The 21,169-nt window shown below is 41.6% G+C and overlaps 1 protein-coding gene across 1 annotated transcript in view; it reads left to right on the forward strand.

Annotated features, from left to right (window-relative positions):
• MROH2B (maestro heat like repeat family member 2B) overlaps positions 1-21,169 on the forward strand; it is a 67,464-nt gene that overhangs the window by 27,011 nt on the left and 19,284 nt on the right. Inside the window, exons 19-27 of the mRNA XM_057708456.1 lie at positions 1,366-1,482; positions 4,078-4,185; positions 4,729-4,881; positions 7,186-7,212; positions 7,926-8,045; positions 8,270-8,349; positions 20,327-20,462; positions 20,558-20,653; positions 20,912-21,001. Coding sequence (XP_057564439.1) covers positions 1,366-1,482; positions 4,078-4,185; positions 4,729-4,881; positions 7,186-7,212; positions 7,926-8,045; positions 8,270-8,349; positions 20,327-20,462; positions 20,558-20,653; positions 20,912-21,001 — 927 coding nt within the window. The remainder of the gene's footprint in view (positions 1-1,365; positions 1,483-4,077; positions 4,186-4,728; positions 4,882-7,185; positions 7,213-7,925; positions 8,046-8,269; positions 8,350-20,326; positions 20,463-20,557; positions 20,654-20,911; positions 21,002-21,169) is intronic.

Below are 21,169 nucleotides of genomic sequence, written 5' to 3' on the forward strand. Positions count from 1 at the left end.
CTCTAGCAGCTTTGGCCCTAATTAATACTTACTGTAACGTTGTGCACAGTTTTCCTCATTATGATTCCATTATCATGGGGGTCTTTTGCCTGGAAAACCAAGAGTGGAGTGGGTGCTACCTCATCAGAATCTTACTCTGATCAAGACTACTCTTACTCTGGTAGTTGTTCCACCTGTTTTATCACCTTAGGTTCCCCCCTCATCCCAAGTCAGACTAAGCCATAGACTTTCTCCTGAATGTGCTAATTTAACTTCACCTGTTACTACTGGATTTTCCTTTCCTCCTGTGCCCTAGATCCCTTCTGATCAATAATGACCACTCAATAGCTACAATCTTTTGAGCTCTGCAGAGTCCTTGGAATGGACCTCCAACTGCCCACTTTTCTCTCCTTGCTGTAATAAGATGGACATTCTAAATAAAGAGATGCCCATCTGGTATTATATAGCTGTATATACCCACATGTTCATATACCTATTTACATCCAGGCATGTGCTGTAGTGTTCAAACACAAGCCACTGCAGGGCTGCCCCATACTCCCAGTCAATAGCTCTACATCTTACGTGGCCTCTAATGAAAGCTAACAGGAAGCCATGTCTGTCCTACTTGCCTTTTCTCCATCCTGACACGGCAGAAGTAACCAGGGTAGGACTGGCATAAGGAAGCCAACATTCTCACCACCTCTAAGGGAGGTGGAAGCCACAGAATCACTGGGTGCTTTTCCTCCCCAGATTACTCAGAGTTCCTTACTAAAGACACAATGCACATGTAAAAGTTCTTACATGACTTTTCTTCTTCACTCCTAATACCATTCTGACAACACTTCTGGACAACTCACTCTACTCCTGGGAGAGAGATAACAGTAGAGCATGCAAAGCATTGTTTTCAAAATTGCTATAAGTTAAATCTCCTAAACTATAAACTAAGTCAATATACTGCAGAGTTTGAGAATATCTAAAGACATCATCTTCAAAATAATCCAATTTCATTGAGCATGTTAATTCGATAAGCACTTAGTAGCTACCAGTGACGGCACACCAGAAATAATCAATAAGCCCCTCTGCTACCAAGAACTGAAATTCTGAGCATAGAGACAAATAAGAAAATTAAAAATTACAGTAGGGAATGAAAGGTATTATGATGGTGCGGTACACAGCATAGAGGAGGTCAGAAGAACACAGGTAGAGGACAGAGCTGGGGGGAGGCAACACTCTGAAGAAGAGCTAATACCTGAAAGCGCATGGTTAGTAAGCAGTTGTAAGGCACCTCGGTGTCTTTTCTTCAAATCACTGTTTTAACTCTTTCCACTTTTCATCGGCCTCACTTTCCAACCTTTAACATTCTGTTGCTTGTCGTTTGTTTTCCAGAAATTTCTTTGGAAAGCCTTGGGAACCACCTTAGCATCCTGCCAAGATACAGACTTCGTAAGCTCACAGATTAAGGAATTTCTGGTTGCTCCCAGCCGCCTGGGGGATCAACGACAGGTGGGACCCCTTTCTCTCAGTTTCCACTCATGGCAATGACCGTGAATTCCCTCCAGAAAACCTCTGCTAGTTTTTATGCTAATGTCTTACTTATCCAGAATTATCCATGCATACATTCAAAATAGCCCAACAGAATTTTTCAGAAAAGTGAGGCTTCCCTATGCAAATATCATTTTTTCATTAATTAACCAGGTTTGTGAAAATATTGAGAAATGAATTTCAATCACTCTTACTTAACAAGAGTATTTTAAATATATTTTGAGCTTGGCTTTATACTGTAAGAGTATGAACGTAAGTATCAAACTCATTAAACTCGTAAGCTGAAAGTCAGCTTATATACCACTGGTTTTCCACCCAGAGAGAATATAAATATAACCTGGAGAGCTTTTGCAAAGCACTTTCGCCTATTCCCTACCCTCACCGAAGCTGGCGAGTGCATGTGAATGTGGAAGAAAAAAGAGGATGTCTCTAAAAGAAAAAAAAAAAAAAAAAACCTTCCCAGGCTAATAAAGACCAGCTAGTTAAAAAAATAAATTATCATAGTGTCTTATTATATACTATTCTCAGAAATTCTCAGATGTTTAGAGTTCTTTCCTCATAATAAATGGCTAGGAACCATTCGACTTACTGAACTTTTGAAACTGCTTTTGTATTGCTGTTAGTAATTTTTTTTTTCCTTCTTAGATATTCAGTTACCACTTATTTCTCACTGGCCTATTCCTAGCACCATTTCCCCCATCTTAGTTGCCCTTTTAGTTCTGCTCCAGGCTAGGAAACAATGTAAGTTTATTTTAGATATAAGCATACAATATGTCTGTCATTCAAGGTCTAAGGGGGTCACAGACTTTAAAAGATGAACTTTGTGACATCCATTTGAGCTTCTCAAATTCCTCTTTTACTTAACTTCAAGTTCTTGAGTGCGTACTGTACACTCAAGTCACTTAGTGAATGACCTCTGGATGGGTAAGGTGTTAACGCGTAACTTTCTCAGTCTCACCGAGCCTGCTGGCCTTCCATCTCCTGAGCATGACTGTGTCACTCAGGTGACACCTGAGCTCTCATCCTGGTGTCAGACTAGCTGAATTCAAATCTTGCCTCCACAACATTCTACCTACAGCCCTCAGGTTCCTCCAAGTAAAATAAGGGAAAATAGAACCCTTCTCCACGTTCTTACTCACAGCGAGTGCTTAGTGAACAGTTTCAGGGGAGAAGATCTGAGGCTGCAGCTGTGAGGAACTGGAGAGAGAAAACAGACGAAGGGAAAGAAGTAGGACGTCTGTGCAGTTTGGAGGGCCCCGTTGGGGGTTGAAATCATCTTCTGCTCCACCGATTTTCTCAGTGGTGTCACTTTCTTTCCCAGTAGCATCCAGCAAACGAGGTGCAGGGATATGTGATAGGCTGGTTGGAGGTTCCGATTTATCCAAGGCTTGGGTTTTGGCAGACTCACATGACAGAAAGACAGTGGGACATAGGTCACAGAGTGGGAAAGTTGGGGAAGGAGTTAAGAAGTTAGGAAGATGGGCTGGGAGAGGAGAGACACAGAGCGTTGTGGGGTGAGAGGACCCAGAGGTCGAAAGACACAGAGACGTTTATATCTTAGACCATGACGAAGGAACACAGAGACATCAGGCCACAAGGCTTTAAAGAATTCTTCCAGGCTTCTTCTGATAATGGAGGGTGTGTGGCCTGGTATCTGAGGACTAAGGAAAGTGCTAATTGACACGTTGGTACAATGGTCTGGGTTCTCGTGGTGGCTCTAGCAGGGTTCTGCAACCAGATGAAATATAGCAGGACTCATACACAAACTGCCATGAAGGTACAGTGGGGAAGTGAACCGGGGGCAAGAGAGGTGGGAAGAAAGTGGGCGAGAGCGGAATAAGACCACAGAGTGTGAAACAGCAGCTTTCAACACTGTAACCACTTAAGATATAATAAAGTTTCAGCAGGAGAGTGATCCTGTAGAAACCACAGTCAACTCCAGCTCAGAAAAAACCTCCACTGGCTTCCCACTAGTCCAAGGTTAAAAATCCAAAATATTGAGTGTGGCCTAAAAGGCTCTGCTCAGACCAACCCCCACTTCCTCTCTGACCTCATCCTGCACTTCCCCTTCTTTTTTCCCTCTGCCCTCCTCAGTGGACCTCAGGGCCTTTGCACTTACTCTCTCTGTTTGGAACTCTCCTTCCCAGGTAGTCCAATGGCTCACTCTCATGTTTATTTCAGGGCTGTTCTCCATGTCACCCTTTTATTGAGGTCTTCTCTGGCCACCCTATTTATATTGCTAACTCCCCCACCCAACCTTCAGTGTCTACTCTTTTTTTTTTTTTTTTCGCTTTTCTTATCTCCATAGCACTTACCACTTCTGACAGACTGTACATTTACATGCTTATCAAATTTATGTGTTCACTTTATGTCACTTCTCTGTCACTTCCCTGTGACTTCCTCTGGTTGTACACTCCCAAGGACAGGGAGTTTGGTGTGTTCTCTTCACTCCTGTATCCTCACACCTAGAGAGTCTCCTGACACATAATAGGTGCTCAATAAATACTTGTTGGATAAATGAATAAACTCAAAATGTCCTATCTTTTCTGATTTTAGGGAATAACATCTATCTTAGGATACTGTGCTGAGAACCACTTTGAAATTGTTTTAAATGTGCTTAAAACCTTCCAAGATCGGGAAAAGTTTTTCATGAATCGATGCAAGGTAAAAAGAATAATCTCCTCTTCCAAAGCCCTCAGTCATTGCCAAGGCAAGTAACCCTGACTCCTTCAGTGAATATCCTTGTTCTGCATTATACTTGCTCCCGTCCCCAGGTCTTTATTCCAGGTCAGAGCTGTCCAAGCCTGAACCCTGAAGAATGACCAGCTAGATAGCAAGTTTCCTCTACTTTCTGTCGCTAATGCTAACCTGGGAGGCCGTAAGGAGTTCAGCGTGCTTCTACCAGCTGCTCAGGCCTTGTAGACGGTTTCCATGGTGTACAGTCTGCTTCCCCTAAAGGAGAGGGATTTCATGAGTAAAAATTAATGCAAGCCTTCTCACAGGTTTCTCTATTAAAGCCTGATAGATCCACCACACCATCCTGGGTGTTTAAATTTATATCGGCAAGAGTATCAGCTTTAGACTAATTTTAATATTCCCAGTTCCATTTCTTGACCCCCACAGTGGTCCATAGGACTAGGAGGAAACATGAGAGAAAAAGAAACTCCTTCTGTTGGATTTATCACACCTCTCTTTCCTCCTCTTCAGGGTATTTTCTCTGGGAAAAAGAGCCTGACCAAGACTGACGTCATTGTAATCTACGGAGCCGTGGCTCTCCACGCTCCCAAGAGTCTACTCCTCACCAGGCTTGATCAAGACATTGTATCCCAAGTCCTGTTTCTTTATGGCCAGTGCTCTCAGGTAATGGCCAGCACAGGGCTACCTCGATTTCCAAGGCTGGGGTTCCCAGACCTTGGAGAGGCTCAGTTCTCAGGAATCTTCATGATCAAAGGATACAGACCAAAGGGAAGATAGGATCTGGTATGTTTGGAAGATGAGAACATATGGGAAGAGAAAATTTTATTATGAAGCTGAGTTGAGTGATGTGTTTCTTTTGTAAGACCTTGGGCGGTTCACAAACTACCACTCCCATGTTGCCTTCCTAGGCCAATTGTACCCACCGTGGTCTCACCTTCGTTTGAACCTAAAGCGATGACTCCTGTACTACTTTAGGGCAGCTGGTTTATTACTTCCCTGTAATAGTCTCTGATGTGTTACTAACGGTAGTTGTTTAACCTTTTATAGGGTAATACTTTTAAGCCATCTAAAAGAGTGCCTCACAAATAGTAAGAGCTCTACATGTATTTTTAAGTGAATAAAATACATCACCTGTCAATCTACTGAGTCCACCTCAGGTTGTACTAATTTCCCCCTCCACATTCATCCCAGCCACCCTACCATCCTTGACGGTCCTCAAACATGCCATGGATGTTTCTGCCTCAGAACCACAGAACTTTGTTGGAATTCATCCAATCATTTCTGTCCCCCATAGCAGTTTTTGTATCTTTAATAAAATGCTTTCTACATATTGTCAGCTCATTCACTTTGCTGATGGGTACCAGCTTAGCCACCTAAGACTCACCTAATGATCAAGTTTAAAATATGTCTTCCCATAGTCATTATCCAGGGAGGTTGCCTCGGTAAGGCTGGGGTGGAGTCTGCTATTTGTATTTTTTAAAGGTTTATAAATAATTCTTATTTACAGCCAAGTTCAGGGGTAGGGGGCTTTTTTGATTACATGCACATCTGCTTCTCCTATTAGACTGACTGACGGCACCTTGGTGTTAGGGATTGTACCTTCTGTTCCTTTATCTGCTCTTCTGTGCTGTCCGCAAACAATCTCTTTGGTAAAACTGTGCCCCTCACATTTATTCATGTGTGTATGTGAGAGCTCTCATAGGAAGCTCATGATATTATACATATACGTATATGCTAGTGGAAGGGGATAGGGCAGTGGTCCTCACACCTCCGTTGCATGAGAAATTGCCTGGAGAGCCTGTTAAAAATAGAGATTCCCTGATGAATCAGTCTTCAGGGTTGGATTACTGAATCTGTAATTTTAATACCCTCCTCAAAAGATGATTCTGATGCACCCAAAGTTTGAGAAGCAATGAGAACTGAAAACATAATTTTAAAAGATGTTTTATGTTACATTAATATTAGCCCATCACTGAGGGAAATTATGATAAAAATAAAACAGGAAGGAGATAAAGATGCTTTAGATAAAGATCACTGTACACTTTAAAGTATAGTCAATTCTGCTATGATGTAACTTTTGCACCAGAGAGTAGAGGAAAAAGCACAGAGATTATGGGGGAAGTTAGGTGAGTGGCACAACATTCAAAAAATCCCATCAATGACACATTAAAGAAAAAAAACAAGACTCTAATTTTCAAAAGTAAGTAAAAACAGTTAGGATATACATAAATACTACCAAAAAATGATGGCAGTTTTCCTTGAAAAACACCTGAAGTCAACTGTGCAATTTATGACTTGTTATGAAATGATGGAGGGTTATCTGAAATCTGACGGAAGCTGTAATGCCAGTTTTGGATGAGAGCAGCTCATCACACACAGTAAACGGAGGCAGCTGACGAATGTTCAAGGTTTGTGTAAGAGTCTTCCTATGAGGCTCAGTTCAGCTGTTGCACATTTTTGCTCTCCTGGACAAAACTGCACATAAGCAAACTCAAAATTCAGTATATGCTAAAAGTACTCCCTTGTATATCAACTTCATTGAATAAATTTGCATTTTCAACACAGGCGTTGTTGCAGAACTGACTGTATCTCAGTTCCAAAATCAGCTGCCCTATTAACTTTCACTGTATAACTTTTCACTGCTCTTTCTGCCGAGAGCCTTAGTATCCTTTTTCTTACCAAAGTCTGATAGAGCCTCTTTAAAATGAGAGGCCTGAAGCCCAAAGCCTTGACATCTTTACGCTGCTTTCTGTAGCTTAGTCACGATTCACCCAGGACAAAGAATCTACCAATGTAGAGGGTTGCCCCTTTGAAACTGGGGGAGGGAAGTAAGAGCCCCCACCACTTGGAAAGACTCAGCATCCTGCTTCACTGTTGGCCTTCAGGTTGATGGGTGGGTCATTTTGTTGGGATGAGGGAACTGTAACTGCTGCTCTAGTATCTGCTTTTGCCTTTGGTTTTTTTCAGGTTCTGGGCATGGCTGTGATGAACAAGGTATGCAACATATTTGATATATCTAAATACCTTCATTTGAGTATATTTGGATACAAATTATGCTCCCTGGAAGTACAGTAAGGATAAATGCTCTCTTGATTTGATTCCACAAGAAAGGATCCCAAAATATAACTAATTATTCCAATTCTGAAGCCAGAATCCCTGAGCCTAACTTAAGACAGAACAAGGAGCTGTATCTGGTTCTAGGTGGTTTGGAAGTTAGGCTGTAAACTAGAATAGTGTTCTTAGAACTGTGAGTGGTGAACCGCCAATAGATCGTGACATCAATTTAACATATCTAACAGATCACAACCTGCAAATGTTTTGTAATGAAATAAAATAAAAGAGAAATAGAATAGCTCACTGCATATAGTAATAAGGCTCACAAAACTTTTATTTCAGTTATGTATTTTATATGTATATATTGTGAATGTAAATACTGGGTAGAATTGGAAACTCTTTCCTATTTTGATTTTTGATCAAAAATATTTGAAAGCCACTGCTCTAGAGAAACCTCAGTCTATAGTAGGGCCTGGGGTCAGAGAATGACCTTAGTTTCTCAACTTCCCTGCAACTTGAATCTGAGACTAAGGTGGAGATGGCAAAAGGAGCAGAGTGTCACTCTTGTCTGGGCACATATTTCAACCTGGGTCAATCATTTGTAGAACTGGTGCCTAAGACCCTGGTTTGCATTGTGAGTCATTTTGCTTTAGGACATGGATCTGCAAATGAGTTTTACAAGAAGTATCACAGAGATTGGCATTGCTGTCCAAGATGCTGAGGATGAGAAATTCAAGTTTTCCTACAAGGAGGTGCTGCTGGGTTACATGCTGGTGAGTGTACAGGAAGGACATGAGTAAGACCCTGAGGAGTTCATTACCAAGAATGCAGGCTGTCTTTTTTTTTTAATGGGTAAAACTTGCCAGTCCCGAGGAATAGACCTTTGCCATATTTCTGCCTGAGGGCACCCAACGGTCCAATGAGGTTTCCATCTCATTGTGCCTAGAAACTCCCCTGGTCCTTCCTGAGACAGTTCACCTCCTTGTCTGTGTTGCAGGACTTCATCAGGGATGAGCCCCTGGATTCCTTGGCTAGCCCTGTTCGTTGGAAAGCTTTAATCGCCATCAGATACCTCAGGTAGAGGATTTTTTGTTTGTTCTCATTGAAAAAATATTTCCTCCCCCATATCTTCCTTCTGATTAACTGACATCAGTCAGTGCAGACTGGAGTGCACACTCCCAAAAGTGAACACAGTTCATCAATAGCTTATTTCAAATGGGGGCTTTTTCTCTTTCCAGAGAGATAGAATTGACTGAGAGCCTGATCATTTGATGACTGACAGGGACTAGCGGAGCTGCTTATAAAAGTCAGATATATTGATATATGAGGACTGAAATTTCTGTGCAAAAATAATTTATCTTAACCTGTAGGCAAATTTTAATCTTCCCATTAAAAACTTATGAACGCCTTAATCATATCCTAGTTTCGTTAGCAGCAATAAGCCTGAAGAAGGCAATAACTTTAAGCACATTTTTAAAATGATAATTTCCCCCTGCAGTAAAAGAAATAGAAGTTCACTGTCAAAACTTGGAAACTATAGAAAGTTTTTAAAATAATAAAAATCATCCCAATCCTCCCCCTATTATCAACATCTTGGTATATTTCCTTCACGTCTATTTCTAGTCTCCCATGTTGATTACAGAGTTGAGATTCTACTCTGCGTATGATTTTTTATCCTGTTTTTTCTCACCTCATCTTACATATTCTCATGTTATTACCAATTCTTCACAAACATGACTCATTTTTTATGAAATTTTTTATTTTTGATTGTGGTAAAATATACATGTTTATCATCTTAGCCGTTTTTAAGTGTACAGTTCGGTAGTGTTAAGTGCTTTTATACTGTTGTGCAACCAATCTCCAGGACACTTTTCATCTTGCAAAACTGAAGCTCTATACCAATTAAACAACTCTTCATTCCCTCCTTCCACCAGCCTGGGTGACTACCATCCTACTTTCTGTCTCTGTGAATTTTAAACTTTAGGTAACTCACGTAACTGGCATCATACAATATTTGTCTTTTGATGCCTGGCTCATTTGCATTAGGATCATGTCCTCAAGGTCCATTCATGTTGTAGCATGTATCAGAATTTCATTTCTTTTTAAGGCTGAACAATATTCCTCTTTATGTGTATACCATATTTGGTTGCTCCATCCATCTGATGGATGGTTTCACATTTTGTAAATAATGCTGCTATGAAGAGAGGTACACAAATATTTCTTCCAGACCTGCTTTTAATTATTTGGGGCATATACCCATAAGTTGGCGTGTTGGATCACATGGCAAGCCTAGTTTTCATCTTTTGAGGAGCCACCATACTGTTTTCTATAGCAGTGGCACTACTTTACATTCCCACCAACAGTGCACAAGGGTTCTAATTTTTCCATATCCTTGCCGTCGCTTTGTTATTTTCTGTTTGTCTGTTTTTATAGTACCCGTCCGAACGGATGTGAGGTGGTATCTAATTGTGTCTTTGAGTTGCTTTTCCCTAATGATTAACGACTTTGAGCATATCTTCATAGGCTTATTGCCTATCCGTATATCTTCTTTGGAAAAATGTCTATTCAGTCCTTTGTCCATTTTTTTTGGTCTCTCTTTTTTGTTGTTGTTGAGTTGTAGGAGACCTTTATATATTTTATATTCTCTCTATTCTATATAAGGATATTAATCCTTTATCAGATATATGATTTGCAAATATTTTCTCTCATTCCATAGGTTGTAATTTTACTCTATCAGTTATGTTCTCGATGCACAGAAGTTTTTGATTTTGATGTAGGCCCATTTGTATACTTGTACTTTCATTGTCTGTGCTTTTAGTGTCCTATCCAAGAAATCATTGCCAAATCCAATATCATTCCCTTCTGAATGGTCTTGGAACCCTTGCTGGAAATCATTTGACCATATATACTGGAGTTTATTTCTGGGCTCTCTATGGTATTCCATTGGTCTGTATGTCTGTCTATGCCAGTACTACTATACTGTTTTGATTACTGTGGTTTTCTAATAAGTTTTGAAACCAGGAATTATGAGATCTCCAATTTTGTTCTTTTTCAGGATTGTTTTGGCTACTTGGAGTCCCTTGAGATTCCATGTGAATTTTAGGATGGATTTTTCTATGTCTGCAAAAAGTGTCATTGGTATTCTGATAGGGATTGCATTAAATCTGTAGACTGCTTTGTATGGCCATCTTAACAATAATAAGTACTCAAATCCATGAACATGGAATGTCTTTGCTTTTATTTGTGTCTTCTTTAATTTCCTTCAGCAAGATTTTGTGGTTTTCAGTGTACAAGTCTTTCATTTTCTTGGTTAAGGTTATTTTTAAGTATTTTATTCCTTTTGATGCCCTTGTAAACGGAATTGTTCATTTCTTCTTCGATGGTTCATTGTTTAAGTGTATAAAAAAGCAACTGATTTTTGTGTGTTGATTTTATATTCTGCAACTTTGATAAATTTATTAGTTTTAATATTTTTTGTAGATTTTTTAGGATTCTTTATGAATAAGATCATGTCATCTGCAAACAGAGGTAATTTTACTTTACCTTTCCAATCTGGATGCCTTTATTTTGCTTATCTAATTGCTCTGGCTGGGACCTGCAGTATTACGTTCAATAGAAGTGGCATCTTTGTCTTCTTCCTGATCTTAGAGGGAAGGTTTTCAGTCTTTCACCATTGAGCATGATGTTAGCTGTAGGCTTTTCATATATGGCCTTTATTATGTTGAGGTAACAAATATAATTTTTAATGGCTGCCTAATATCTTGATGCATAGATATGCCTCAGATTATTACGTATAATTATTAGTCAATATCCTATTGCTACATTTAATTATTTCTTGTTTTTAAAAACTGTAAGTAATACTTCGGTGAACATCCTCGTGCAAAAAGTGTTCTCTGATCTTCTGAGGGTAGAAGTTGACAATTTGGTTCAATAAATATTATTGAGTTGCATCCATGTATCAGACATTAAGCTAGGTTCTAAAAGGACAATGTTGAACAAAATATAGCCTTGCTCTGAAGGCGTTTTAGTCAACTAAGGGAAATAAATGCAAAACACATCCACATAATTTCTCTAAAATTCAAGAAGAAGCAAAATAAGGGAAGGCACAAGTTGCCATGCTTACAAAGACGAAGGAGGTTTAAAGAAAGTACAAATAAATCTTGACAATGAATTAAGAATTAACCAAGCTCCAGAACAGTATTGTCAAGTAGAAATAAGTATAATACAAGTCACATATGTCATTTAAATTTTTCTAGTAGCCACTTTTAAATGGGTAAGAAGAAAACAAGTTAATTTTAATAATTATTTTAGTCTAATATATTCAGTATTTTATTTCAACATGTATTTAAAATAAAGAAGTAATAAGATAATTTACATGATATTCATCCTAAATCGCCAAAATTCAGTGTGTTTTACAATTACAGCATATTTTAAAGCAAACCAGCTGCAACTCGTGTTCAATAGCCACATGTTGCTAATGGCTATCCTCAAGTGGACAGGACACCTGTAGCACTTGCGAACTAATCTCAAATGACAGAAAGCAAATCAGTGGTCACCCTGGGCCAGGGTAGAGGAAGAGATGAACTGCAAAGAAGCATAAGGAAAAACTGGGGGATGATAAGAATGTTCTGTATTGACTGTAGTGGTGATTTCATGAGTGTGAAATTCATTTGCTTGCACACTTTAAATCGATGCAGCTTCTTGTGCATAAATTATACCTCAGGAAGCTGAGTTTTTCAAACAGCCAGCCACACAATAAGGATGAGAAGATTGTTCAGGGTGTAGCAACACATTTAACACTTTCAATAGAGCTGTCCCTGCTGGTACTGATGTTTACTCCCCTATGACAGAACCAATTTCACCTTTCCCTAACAGTGTCATCATTTTTTGTAAGCTCTTTATTGGGCTATAATTGCTTTACACTCTTGTACCAGATTTTGAGGTACACTAAAGTGAATCAGCTGTATTTATACATATTATCCGCATATCCCTTCCTTCCCACGACTCCCTCCCGCCCTCCCTGTCCCAGCCCTCTGAAGCATCACCCATCATTGAGTTGATCTCCCTTTGTTAAGTAGCAACTTCCTACTAGCTATCTATTATACAGTTGGTAGTGTATATATGTCTATGATACTCTCTCACTTTGTCCCAGCTTCCCCTTGCTGCCCCCACCCCGTGTCCTCAAGTCCATTCTCTACATCTGCATCCTTATTCTTGTCCTGTCACTGGGTTCATCAGTACCATTTTTTTTTAGATTCCATGTATGTGAGTTAGCATATGGTATTTGTTTTTCTCTTTCTGGCTTACTTCACTCTGTATGACAGTCTCTATGTCTATCCTCCTCATTACATATAGCTCAATTTCATTCCTTTTTATGGCTGAGTAATATTCCATTGTATATATGTGCCACATCTTCTTTATCCATTCATCTGTTGATGGGCATTTAGGTTGCTTCCATGTCCTGGCTATTGTAAATAGTGCTGCAATGAACATTATGGTACCTGTTTCTTTTGGGATTATGGTTTGCTCTGGATATATGCCCAGGAGTGGGATTGCTGGGTCATATGGTAGTTCTATTTTTAGTTTTTTCAGGAACCTCCAAACTGTTTTCCATAGTGGCTGTACCAGGTTACATTCCCACCAACAGTGCAGAAGGCTTCCCTTTTCTCCACACCCTCTCCACCAATTATTGTTTCTAGATTTTGTGATGATGGCCATTCTGATCGGTGTGAGGTGATACCTCATTGTGGCTTTGACTTGCATTTCTCTAATGATTAGTGATGTTGAGCATCTTTTCATGTGTTTGTGAGCCATCTGCATGTCTTCTTTGGAGAAATGTCTATTTAGGTCTTCTGCCCATTTGTGGATTGGGTTATTTGCTTTTTTGGTATTAAGCTGCATGAGCTGCTTATATATTTTGGAGATTAATCCTTTGTCTGTTGCTTCATTGGCAAGTATTTTCTCCCATTCTGAGGGTTGCCTTCTTGTCTTGTTTACGGTTTCTTTCTCTGTGCAAAAGCTTTTAAGTTTCATGAGATCCCATTTGTTTATTCTTGATTTTATTTCCATGATTCTAGGAGGTGGGTCAAAAAGGATGTTGCTTTGATGTATGTCATAGAGTGTTCTAACTAGGTTTTCCTCTAGGAGTTTTATAGTGTCTGGCCTTACATTTAGGTCTTTAATCCATTTTGAGTTTATTTTTGTGTATGGTGTTAAGAAGTGTTCTAATTTCATTGTTCGACATGTTGCTGTCCAGTTTTCCCAGCACCACTTATTGAAGAGGCTGTCTTTTTTCCATTGTATATTCTTGCCTCCTTTGTCAAAGATAAGCTGCCCATATGTGAGTGGGTTTACCTCTGGGTTTTCTATTCTGTTCCATTGATCTACCTTTCTATTTTTGTGCCAGTACCATGCTGTCTTCATCACTGTAGCCTTGTAGTATGGTTTGAAGTCAGGAAGCCTAATTCCACCAACTCCACCTTTCCTTCTCAAGATTGCTTTGGCTATTCGGGGTCTTTTGCATTTCCATACAAATAGTAAAATTTCTTGGTCTAGTTCTGTGAAATAGGCTGCTTGGTAATTTGATCGGGATTGCATTGAATCTGTAAATTACTTTGGGTAGTACAGTCATTTTCATAATGTTGATTCTTCCAATTAAATGGTATGTCTCTCCATCTGTTTGTATCATCTTTGATTTCTTTAATCAGTGTCTTATAGATTTCTGCATACAGGTCTTTTGCCTCTTTAGGCAGATGTATTCCTAGGTATTTTACCCTTTTTGTTGCAATGGTAAATGGGAGAGTTTCCTTAATTTCTCTTTCTGTACTTTCGTTGTTAGTGTATAGGAATGCAAGAGATTTCTGTGCATTAATTTTGTATACTGCTACTTTACTAAATTTATCAATTAGTGCCAGCAGTTTTCCGGTAAAATCTTTAGGGTTTTCTATGTATAATATCATGTCATATGCAAAGAGTGACAATTTTACTTCTTCTTTTCCAATTTGGATTCCTTTTATTTCATTTTCTTCTCTGATTGCTGTGGTTAACACTTCCAAAACTATGTTGAATAATAGTGGTGAGAGTGGGCACCCTTGTCTTGTTCCTGTCCTTAGAGGGAATGCATTCAGTTTTTCACCATTTAGAATGATGTTGGCTGTTGGTTTGTCACATATGGCTTTTATCATGTTGAGGTAACTTCCTTCTATGCCCATTTTCTGGAGAGTTTTTATCATAAATGGATGTTGAATTTTGTCAAAAGCTTTTTCTGCATCTATTGAGATGATCATATGGTTTTTCTCCTTCAATTTGTTAATATGATGTATCACATTGATTGATTTGCATGTATTGAAGAATCCTTGCATTCCAGGGGTAAATCCCACTTGATCATGGTGTATGATCTTTTTAATGTGCTGTTGGATTCTGTTAGCTAGGATTCTGTTCAGGATTTTTACATCTATATTCATCAGTGATATTGGCCTTTAATGTCCTTTTTTTGTGACATCTTTGCCTGGTTTTGGTATCAGGGTGATGGTGGCCTCATAGAATGAGATTGGGAATGTTCCTCCTTCTGCTATATTTTAGAAGAGTTTGAGAAGGGTAGGTGCTAGCTCTTCCTAAATGTTTGATAGAATTCGCCTGTGAAGGCATCTGGGCCTAGGCTTTTGTTTGTTGGGAGATTTTTAATCACAGCTTCAATTTCTGTACTTGTGATTGGTCTGTTCATATTTTCTATTTCTTCCTGGTTCAGTCTTGGAAGATTGTACTTTTCTAAGAATTTATTCATTTCTTCCAGGTTATCCAATTTGTTGGCATATAATTTCTTGTAGTAGTCTCTCATGATCTTTTGTATTTCTGCAGTGTCAATTGTTACTTCTCCTTTTTCATTTCTAATTCTGTTGATTTGCATCTTCTCCCTTTTTTTCCTGATGAGTCTGGCTAATGGTTTATCAATTTTGTTTATCTTCTCAAAGAACCAGCTTTTAGTTTTATTGATCTTTGCTATTGTTTCCTTCATTTCTTTTTCATTTATTTCTGATCTGATTTTTATGATTTCTTTCCTCCTGCTCACTTTGGGGTTTTTTTGTTCTTCTTTCTCTAATTGTTTTAGGTGTAAGTTTAGGTTGTTTATTCGATATTTTTCTTGTTTCTTAAGGTAGGACTGTATTGCTATAAACTTCCCTCTTGGAACTGCTTTTGCTGCATCCCATAGGTTTTGGGTTGTTGTGTTTTCATTGTCATTTGTTTCTAGGTATTTTTTGATTTCCTCTTTGATTCTTCAGTGATTTCTTGGTTGTTTAATAGCGTATTGTTTAGCCTCCATGTGTTTGTATTTTTTACAGTTTTTTCAGGTAATTGATATCTAGCCTAATAGCATTGTGATCAGAGAAGATGCTTGATTGATTTCAATTTTCTTGAATTCACCAAGGCTTGATTTGTGACCCAAGAAGTGATCTATCCTGGAGAATGTTCTGTGTACACTTGAGAAGAAAGTGTATTCTGTAGCTTTTGGATGGAATGTCCTATAAATATGAAATAAGTTGAGATGGTCTAATGTGTCATTGAAAGCTTGTGTGTCCTTATATATTTTCTGTTTGGATGATCTGTCCACTGATGTAAGTGGGGTGTTCAAGTCTCCCACTATTATTGTGTTACTGTCTATTTCCCCTTTTATGGCTGTTAACATTTGCCTTATGTATTGAGGTGCTCCTATGTTGGGGACATAGATATTTACAATTGTTATATCTTCTTCTTGGATAGATCCCTTGATGAGTAGGTAGTGTCCTTCCTTGTCTCTTGTAATAGTCTGTACATTAAAGTCTAATTTGTCTGATATGAGTATTGCTACTCCAACTTTCTTTTGACTTCCATTTGCATGGAATATCTTTTTCCATCCCCTTACTTTCAGTCTATATGTGTCCCTTGGTCTGAAGTGGGTTTCTTGTAGACAGCATATGTAAGGGTCTTGTTTTTGTATCCATTCAGGCAGTCTGTGTCTTTTGGTTGGAGCATTTAATCCATTTATATTTATGGTGATAATTGACATGTATGTTCCTATTACCATTTTCTTAATTGTTTTGGATTTGTTTTATAGGTCTTTTCCTTCTCTTGTGTCTTCTGCCTAGAAAAGTTCCTTTAGCAATTCTTGTAAGGCTTGTTTGGTGGTGCTGAATTCTCTTAACTTTTGCTTGTCTATAAAGCTTCTGATTTCCCATTGAATCTTAATAAGATTCTTGCTGGGTACAATATTCTTGCCTGTAGATTCTTCTCTTTCAGGACTTTCAGTATATCCTGCCACTCCCTTCTGGCCTGCAGAGTTTCTGTAGAAAGGTCAGCTGTTATCCTGATGGGTTTTCCCTTATATGTTATTTGTTGCTTTTCTCTTGCTGCTTTTAATATTTTTTCTTTGTGTTTAATTTTCATTAGTTCTAGTAATATGTGCCTTGGTGTATTTCTCCTTGGGTTTATTCTGTGTGGGACTCTCTGCACTTCTTGTACTTGATTATTTCCTTTCCCATGTTGGGGAAGTTTTCCACTATAACCTCTTCAAATATTTTCTCAGACCCTTTCTTTTTTTCTTCTTCTTCTGGGATGCCTATGATTCGAATGTTGGTGCACTTAATGTTGTCACCAAGGTCTCTGAGACTGTCTTCCATTCTTTTTATTTTTTTTTCTTTTTCCTGCTCTGTGGCAGTTATTTTCCCCATTGTATCTTCCAAATCACTTACTCTTTTTTCTGCCTCAGTTATTCTGCTGTTTATACCATCTAGAGTATTTTTAATTTTGGTTATTTTGTTGTTCATTACTGTTTGTTTGCCCTTTAGTTCTTCTAAGGCCTTATTAACTGTTTCTTGTATTTTCTCTATTTTTATCGAGATTTTGGATCATCTTTACTATCATTACTCTGAATCTTTTTCAGGCAGATTTCCTATTTCCTCTTCATTTATTTGATCTTGTGTATTTTTACCTTGTTCCTTCATCTGTGACATATTTTTTTGTCATCTCATTTCCCCCCTCCTTTGGATGAGTGGGATTGTGTTCCTGTCCCACTGGGTGTTTGGCCTGAGGTTTCAAGCACTGGAGTTTGTAGGCTGTTGAGTATAGCTGGGCCTTGGTGTTGAGGTGAGAACCTCTGGGAGGACTCAGTCTTACGAACATTCCCTGGGGACTGGGTTTCCCTGTTAGTCCAATATTTTGGAATCAGAGATACCACCTAGGAGCTCAGGCCTGACCCCGGGCTTGTGAATCAAGATCCCACAAGCCATGTGGAGCAGGAAAATGAAAAAAAAAAAAAAAAGTAGAAGAACAGCAGAACAATAGCAAGATAAAAAATATAATAAGAATAGGAAACTAACAGATATGATAGAAAAAAATTTTAAAAAATAGATGGAGCAACTGGAAGGTAAAACAACTGTAATAGCCAAAGTGAGGAGGTGGGAAAAATAAAATATAAAAAAGGAAAAAAGAAAAAAAAAGCCAGAAAAGGCCCTGGCTGTGGGGGCAGGGCTTAGACGGGGTAGGGGGGGAGCAGGGTTAGGCAGTGGGCAGCGCCTACGCTTAGAAAAGGCCCTGGGAGTGGTGGGGAATGGGGCTTAGGCCCAACAAGGCAGAGGCGTCCAGGAATGCCTCTGGTTCTGGGGTCAAAGGACGAGGCCCAGGTACCCAGCAGGCTCCCTGGGCCTGAGTTGGTGGGAGAGATGCTAGGCACCTCCCGCAATCCTCTGATCTCAGAGGGTCCCTCCCCCTTGGGTTCTCTTCTTCCCCATCCCCTCCCTCCTATTCCCCTAGGACCCTCATAGCTGGAGGGGAACTGGAAGGCAGGAGACCAGACTCTGATGCCCAACAGGCTTCCTAGGGCCCACTGGGCTAGGGAAGTGCCTGCAGCACTTCTCCAGATCTCCCAGTCTTGTAGGGTCCCTGTCCACCTCTCTTCCTCTTCCCCCACCACACTCTCCTAGGTCCCAAGCAGCTGGAGGGGGCCCTGAAGTGTGAAAGACCAGGTCCATGAGCCTAGCAGGCTTCCCAGGGCTAGTGCGCATGGGAAATACCTTCCCTGCTTCCCTTGATCCTCCAATCCCAGAAGGCCCCCTCCCCTGCCTGCCTCTCCTCTTCTCCCCTGGTTTCCTCCTACTCCCCTAGGACCAGTGAGACCTAGAGGGGCCCTGGAGGACGAAAGACCAGGCGTGAGGGCACAACAGGCCTCCCAGTGCCAAGTTGATAGGGATATTTCCTGCAGCATCTCCCCTCACCCTCCAGTCCTGCAAGGTCCCCCCCACCACTGTCTGCCTCTCTTCCTCTTCCCCTCTCCTCCCTCTCTCTCTACGAGACCAAGGGACCAGACTCAGGAGCCTAGCAGGCCCACCGGGCCCGAGTGGGCAGAGGAAAGGCCCTCCACACCTCCCCTGGTCCTCTGATCCTGGAATGTCCCACCACTGGTCTTCCTCTCTTCCTCTTCCCCTGCCACACTCCTACGCTCCCAGGACCAACACATCTGGGAGGGGACCCTGGAGAGTTGGAGACCAGGTCCAGGAGCTCTGCAGGCTTCCTGGGCCAGTGGGCAGCGGAAATGCCTTCGGCTCTTCCCCTGATCCTCTGATCCCAGAGGGTCCCTCCCCGCTTCAGCCTCTCTTCTTCTCCCCCCACCGCTTCCCTCCTGTACCCCTAGGACCAATGGCCAGGACAAGCCCTTGGAAGGTGGAGGACCCGCCCAGAAGAAATACCCGCGGCACCTCCCCAATTCTTCCGACCAGGAGAAATCCCTTCCCACCGCCACTGTCTGCCTCTCTCCCTCCCCCAGTCCCCCTCCCCCCCATACCTCCAGGACCCATGAGCTGGAGGGGGCCCAGGGAGTGAAGTATCAGGCCTGGGAGCGCAGTCGGCCTCCCTGGCCAAGAGGGCAGGTGAAACGCCCTCTTGCCTACCCGACCCACGATCTCAAAGCCCCCACCCCCACCAGTCCACCTGTCCACCTGCTCGCCCCTCCTCCTTCCCTCCCACACCCCCAGGACCAAGGCAGCCCGGAGGGGGCCTTGGAGGATGGAGGACCCCTCTGGCGAGCCCAGCAGGCTCCCAGTCCCGGGAGCACAGCAGACCTCCTGGCCACCTGGGCGAGAGAAACCCAGATGCGGCCTCCCAATCCCCCCAGACCCCAAGGGTCTCTCCAGGCGGGAACCTCCCCCCTCACCCAGCCACCACCCAGGGGCACTAGTCCCATCTGGCTTCCCCTTCCCCCTGGTCCTCCCCAGCTGCTCCGGAGTTCCTCTGGTCTCCTTGGGCCTCAGGTCCCCCACCAGGCTCTGGCAACCGATCTAGTTGTGGGGAGATGCAATCTCTGAATCTTCTCACGCCATCTTGACTCCGCCCCGTCATCATTTTTAATTTCTTCGCTAATTTGGTTGCTAACAAGTGGTATTGTATTGTCTTAATCTACATTTATTTAATAACAAATTGGAGCGTTTCATGTTTACTGAACATGTGCATTTTCCCAAGTTGCATCCAGGCTTGTTTATATCCTCGTGATGTCTATAGTATATGTCAGAAAGAAAGAGAGGGAGCGGAAGAAAAGAAAGAAAGAAAGGAAGGAAGATTCCAGTATCATTTACTCACTTGTGCATTCCTAAGAACCGATAGTCTGTGTGACACTACATATAAGATGAGAGGACATGAAATTTATAAAGCTCCCTGCTCCAAACTTAGAATCTCTCCCTCTCTCACACACACGCGTGCGCACACACACACGCACACACACTTGAGTGCTGAAGAAAACATGTAGATTAATGTTAGATCATTTAATAAAGGATTAAATAATGCAAAGCAAGTGATGGTTTGTTTATCACTAATAAACGAGACCTGAAGCGTGAGGACTAGGCCCATCACCGCAGTCTGGTTCTATGTCCTCAGTCTCTCTCTACTCCCGGCACCACCTCCCTCAACATGCCCACCCCATCAGGAAATGTATCTACCCCTTCAGCCCCTTCAGAACAGCAGTTCTCGGGAGCTCTACTGGGTTATGCTTTGTTCACATAATGCCCACTCCTCCACGTGGTTCTCCTTTCAGTAAACTGAAACCTCAGCTCTCACTGAACGACCACCTGAATATTCTGGAGGAGAACATTCGGAGGCTGCTGCCCCTTCCACCTCTGGAAAAACTCAAAAATGAGGGCGAGACGGACAAGGACAAGGAACACATCCACGTACGTGGGGGCGAGGCCCGAGGAGAGTGAAGGGCAGAGTAGAATGAATGGACTCGCTCCCCTCAGCCTGACGCTCGCACTCCCTTTGATTTCAGTTTCTCTACGAACGATCCATGGATGCTCTCGGAAAGCTGCTGAGGACCATGATGTGGGATAACGTGAAAGCAGAGGACTGTCAAGAAATGTTCAACGTGAGTGGGGCCGCCGCTCAAACACACTCGCTGGGCCCCTAATCGGTGCTCCAGGGCACCCTCCAAACTCTGCCTCATCCTCGTCACGGGGACTCGTCCAGCCCGACCCACGTAGCCCACCACGTAGGGCCAGACCACTAAAAATGTGTTTGTGGGGAGGCCGGCACCCTGTTCCGGGAGAGCGAGAGGGAGCGAGAGAACTGGAACGAATGAATATGAAGGATACTAAGGAAAGGACGTTTCCTCTTTGACCAACAGCTTCTCCGAATGTGGCTTGTTTCACAAAAAGAGTGGGAAAGAGAAAGAGCCTTCCAGATCACCGCGAAAGTGCTGACAAATGACATTGAGGTAAGCAAGCCCCTAGAATGGGTGGAAGGCATTGCTTGCATTGCAGGGGCCTCTGAAGCCGCTGGCATCCAAAACTCCTGAGTGATGCATCCCCCGTCGCAGGCGGAGTCTTTCCGGATAACCACCCCCGGGGTCTGTCCTAACCCGGAGCGTCTTTGCTCGCTTGCT

Source organism: Hippopotamus amphibius, chromosome 15 (genome assembly GCF_030028045.1).
Source record: "Hippopotamus amphibius kiboko isolate mHipAmp2 chromosome 15, mHipAmp2.hap2, whole genome shotgun sequence".
NCBI lineage: Eukaryota > Metazoa > Chordata > Mammalia > Artiodactyla > Hippopotamidae > Hippopotamus > Hippopotamus amphibius.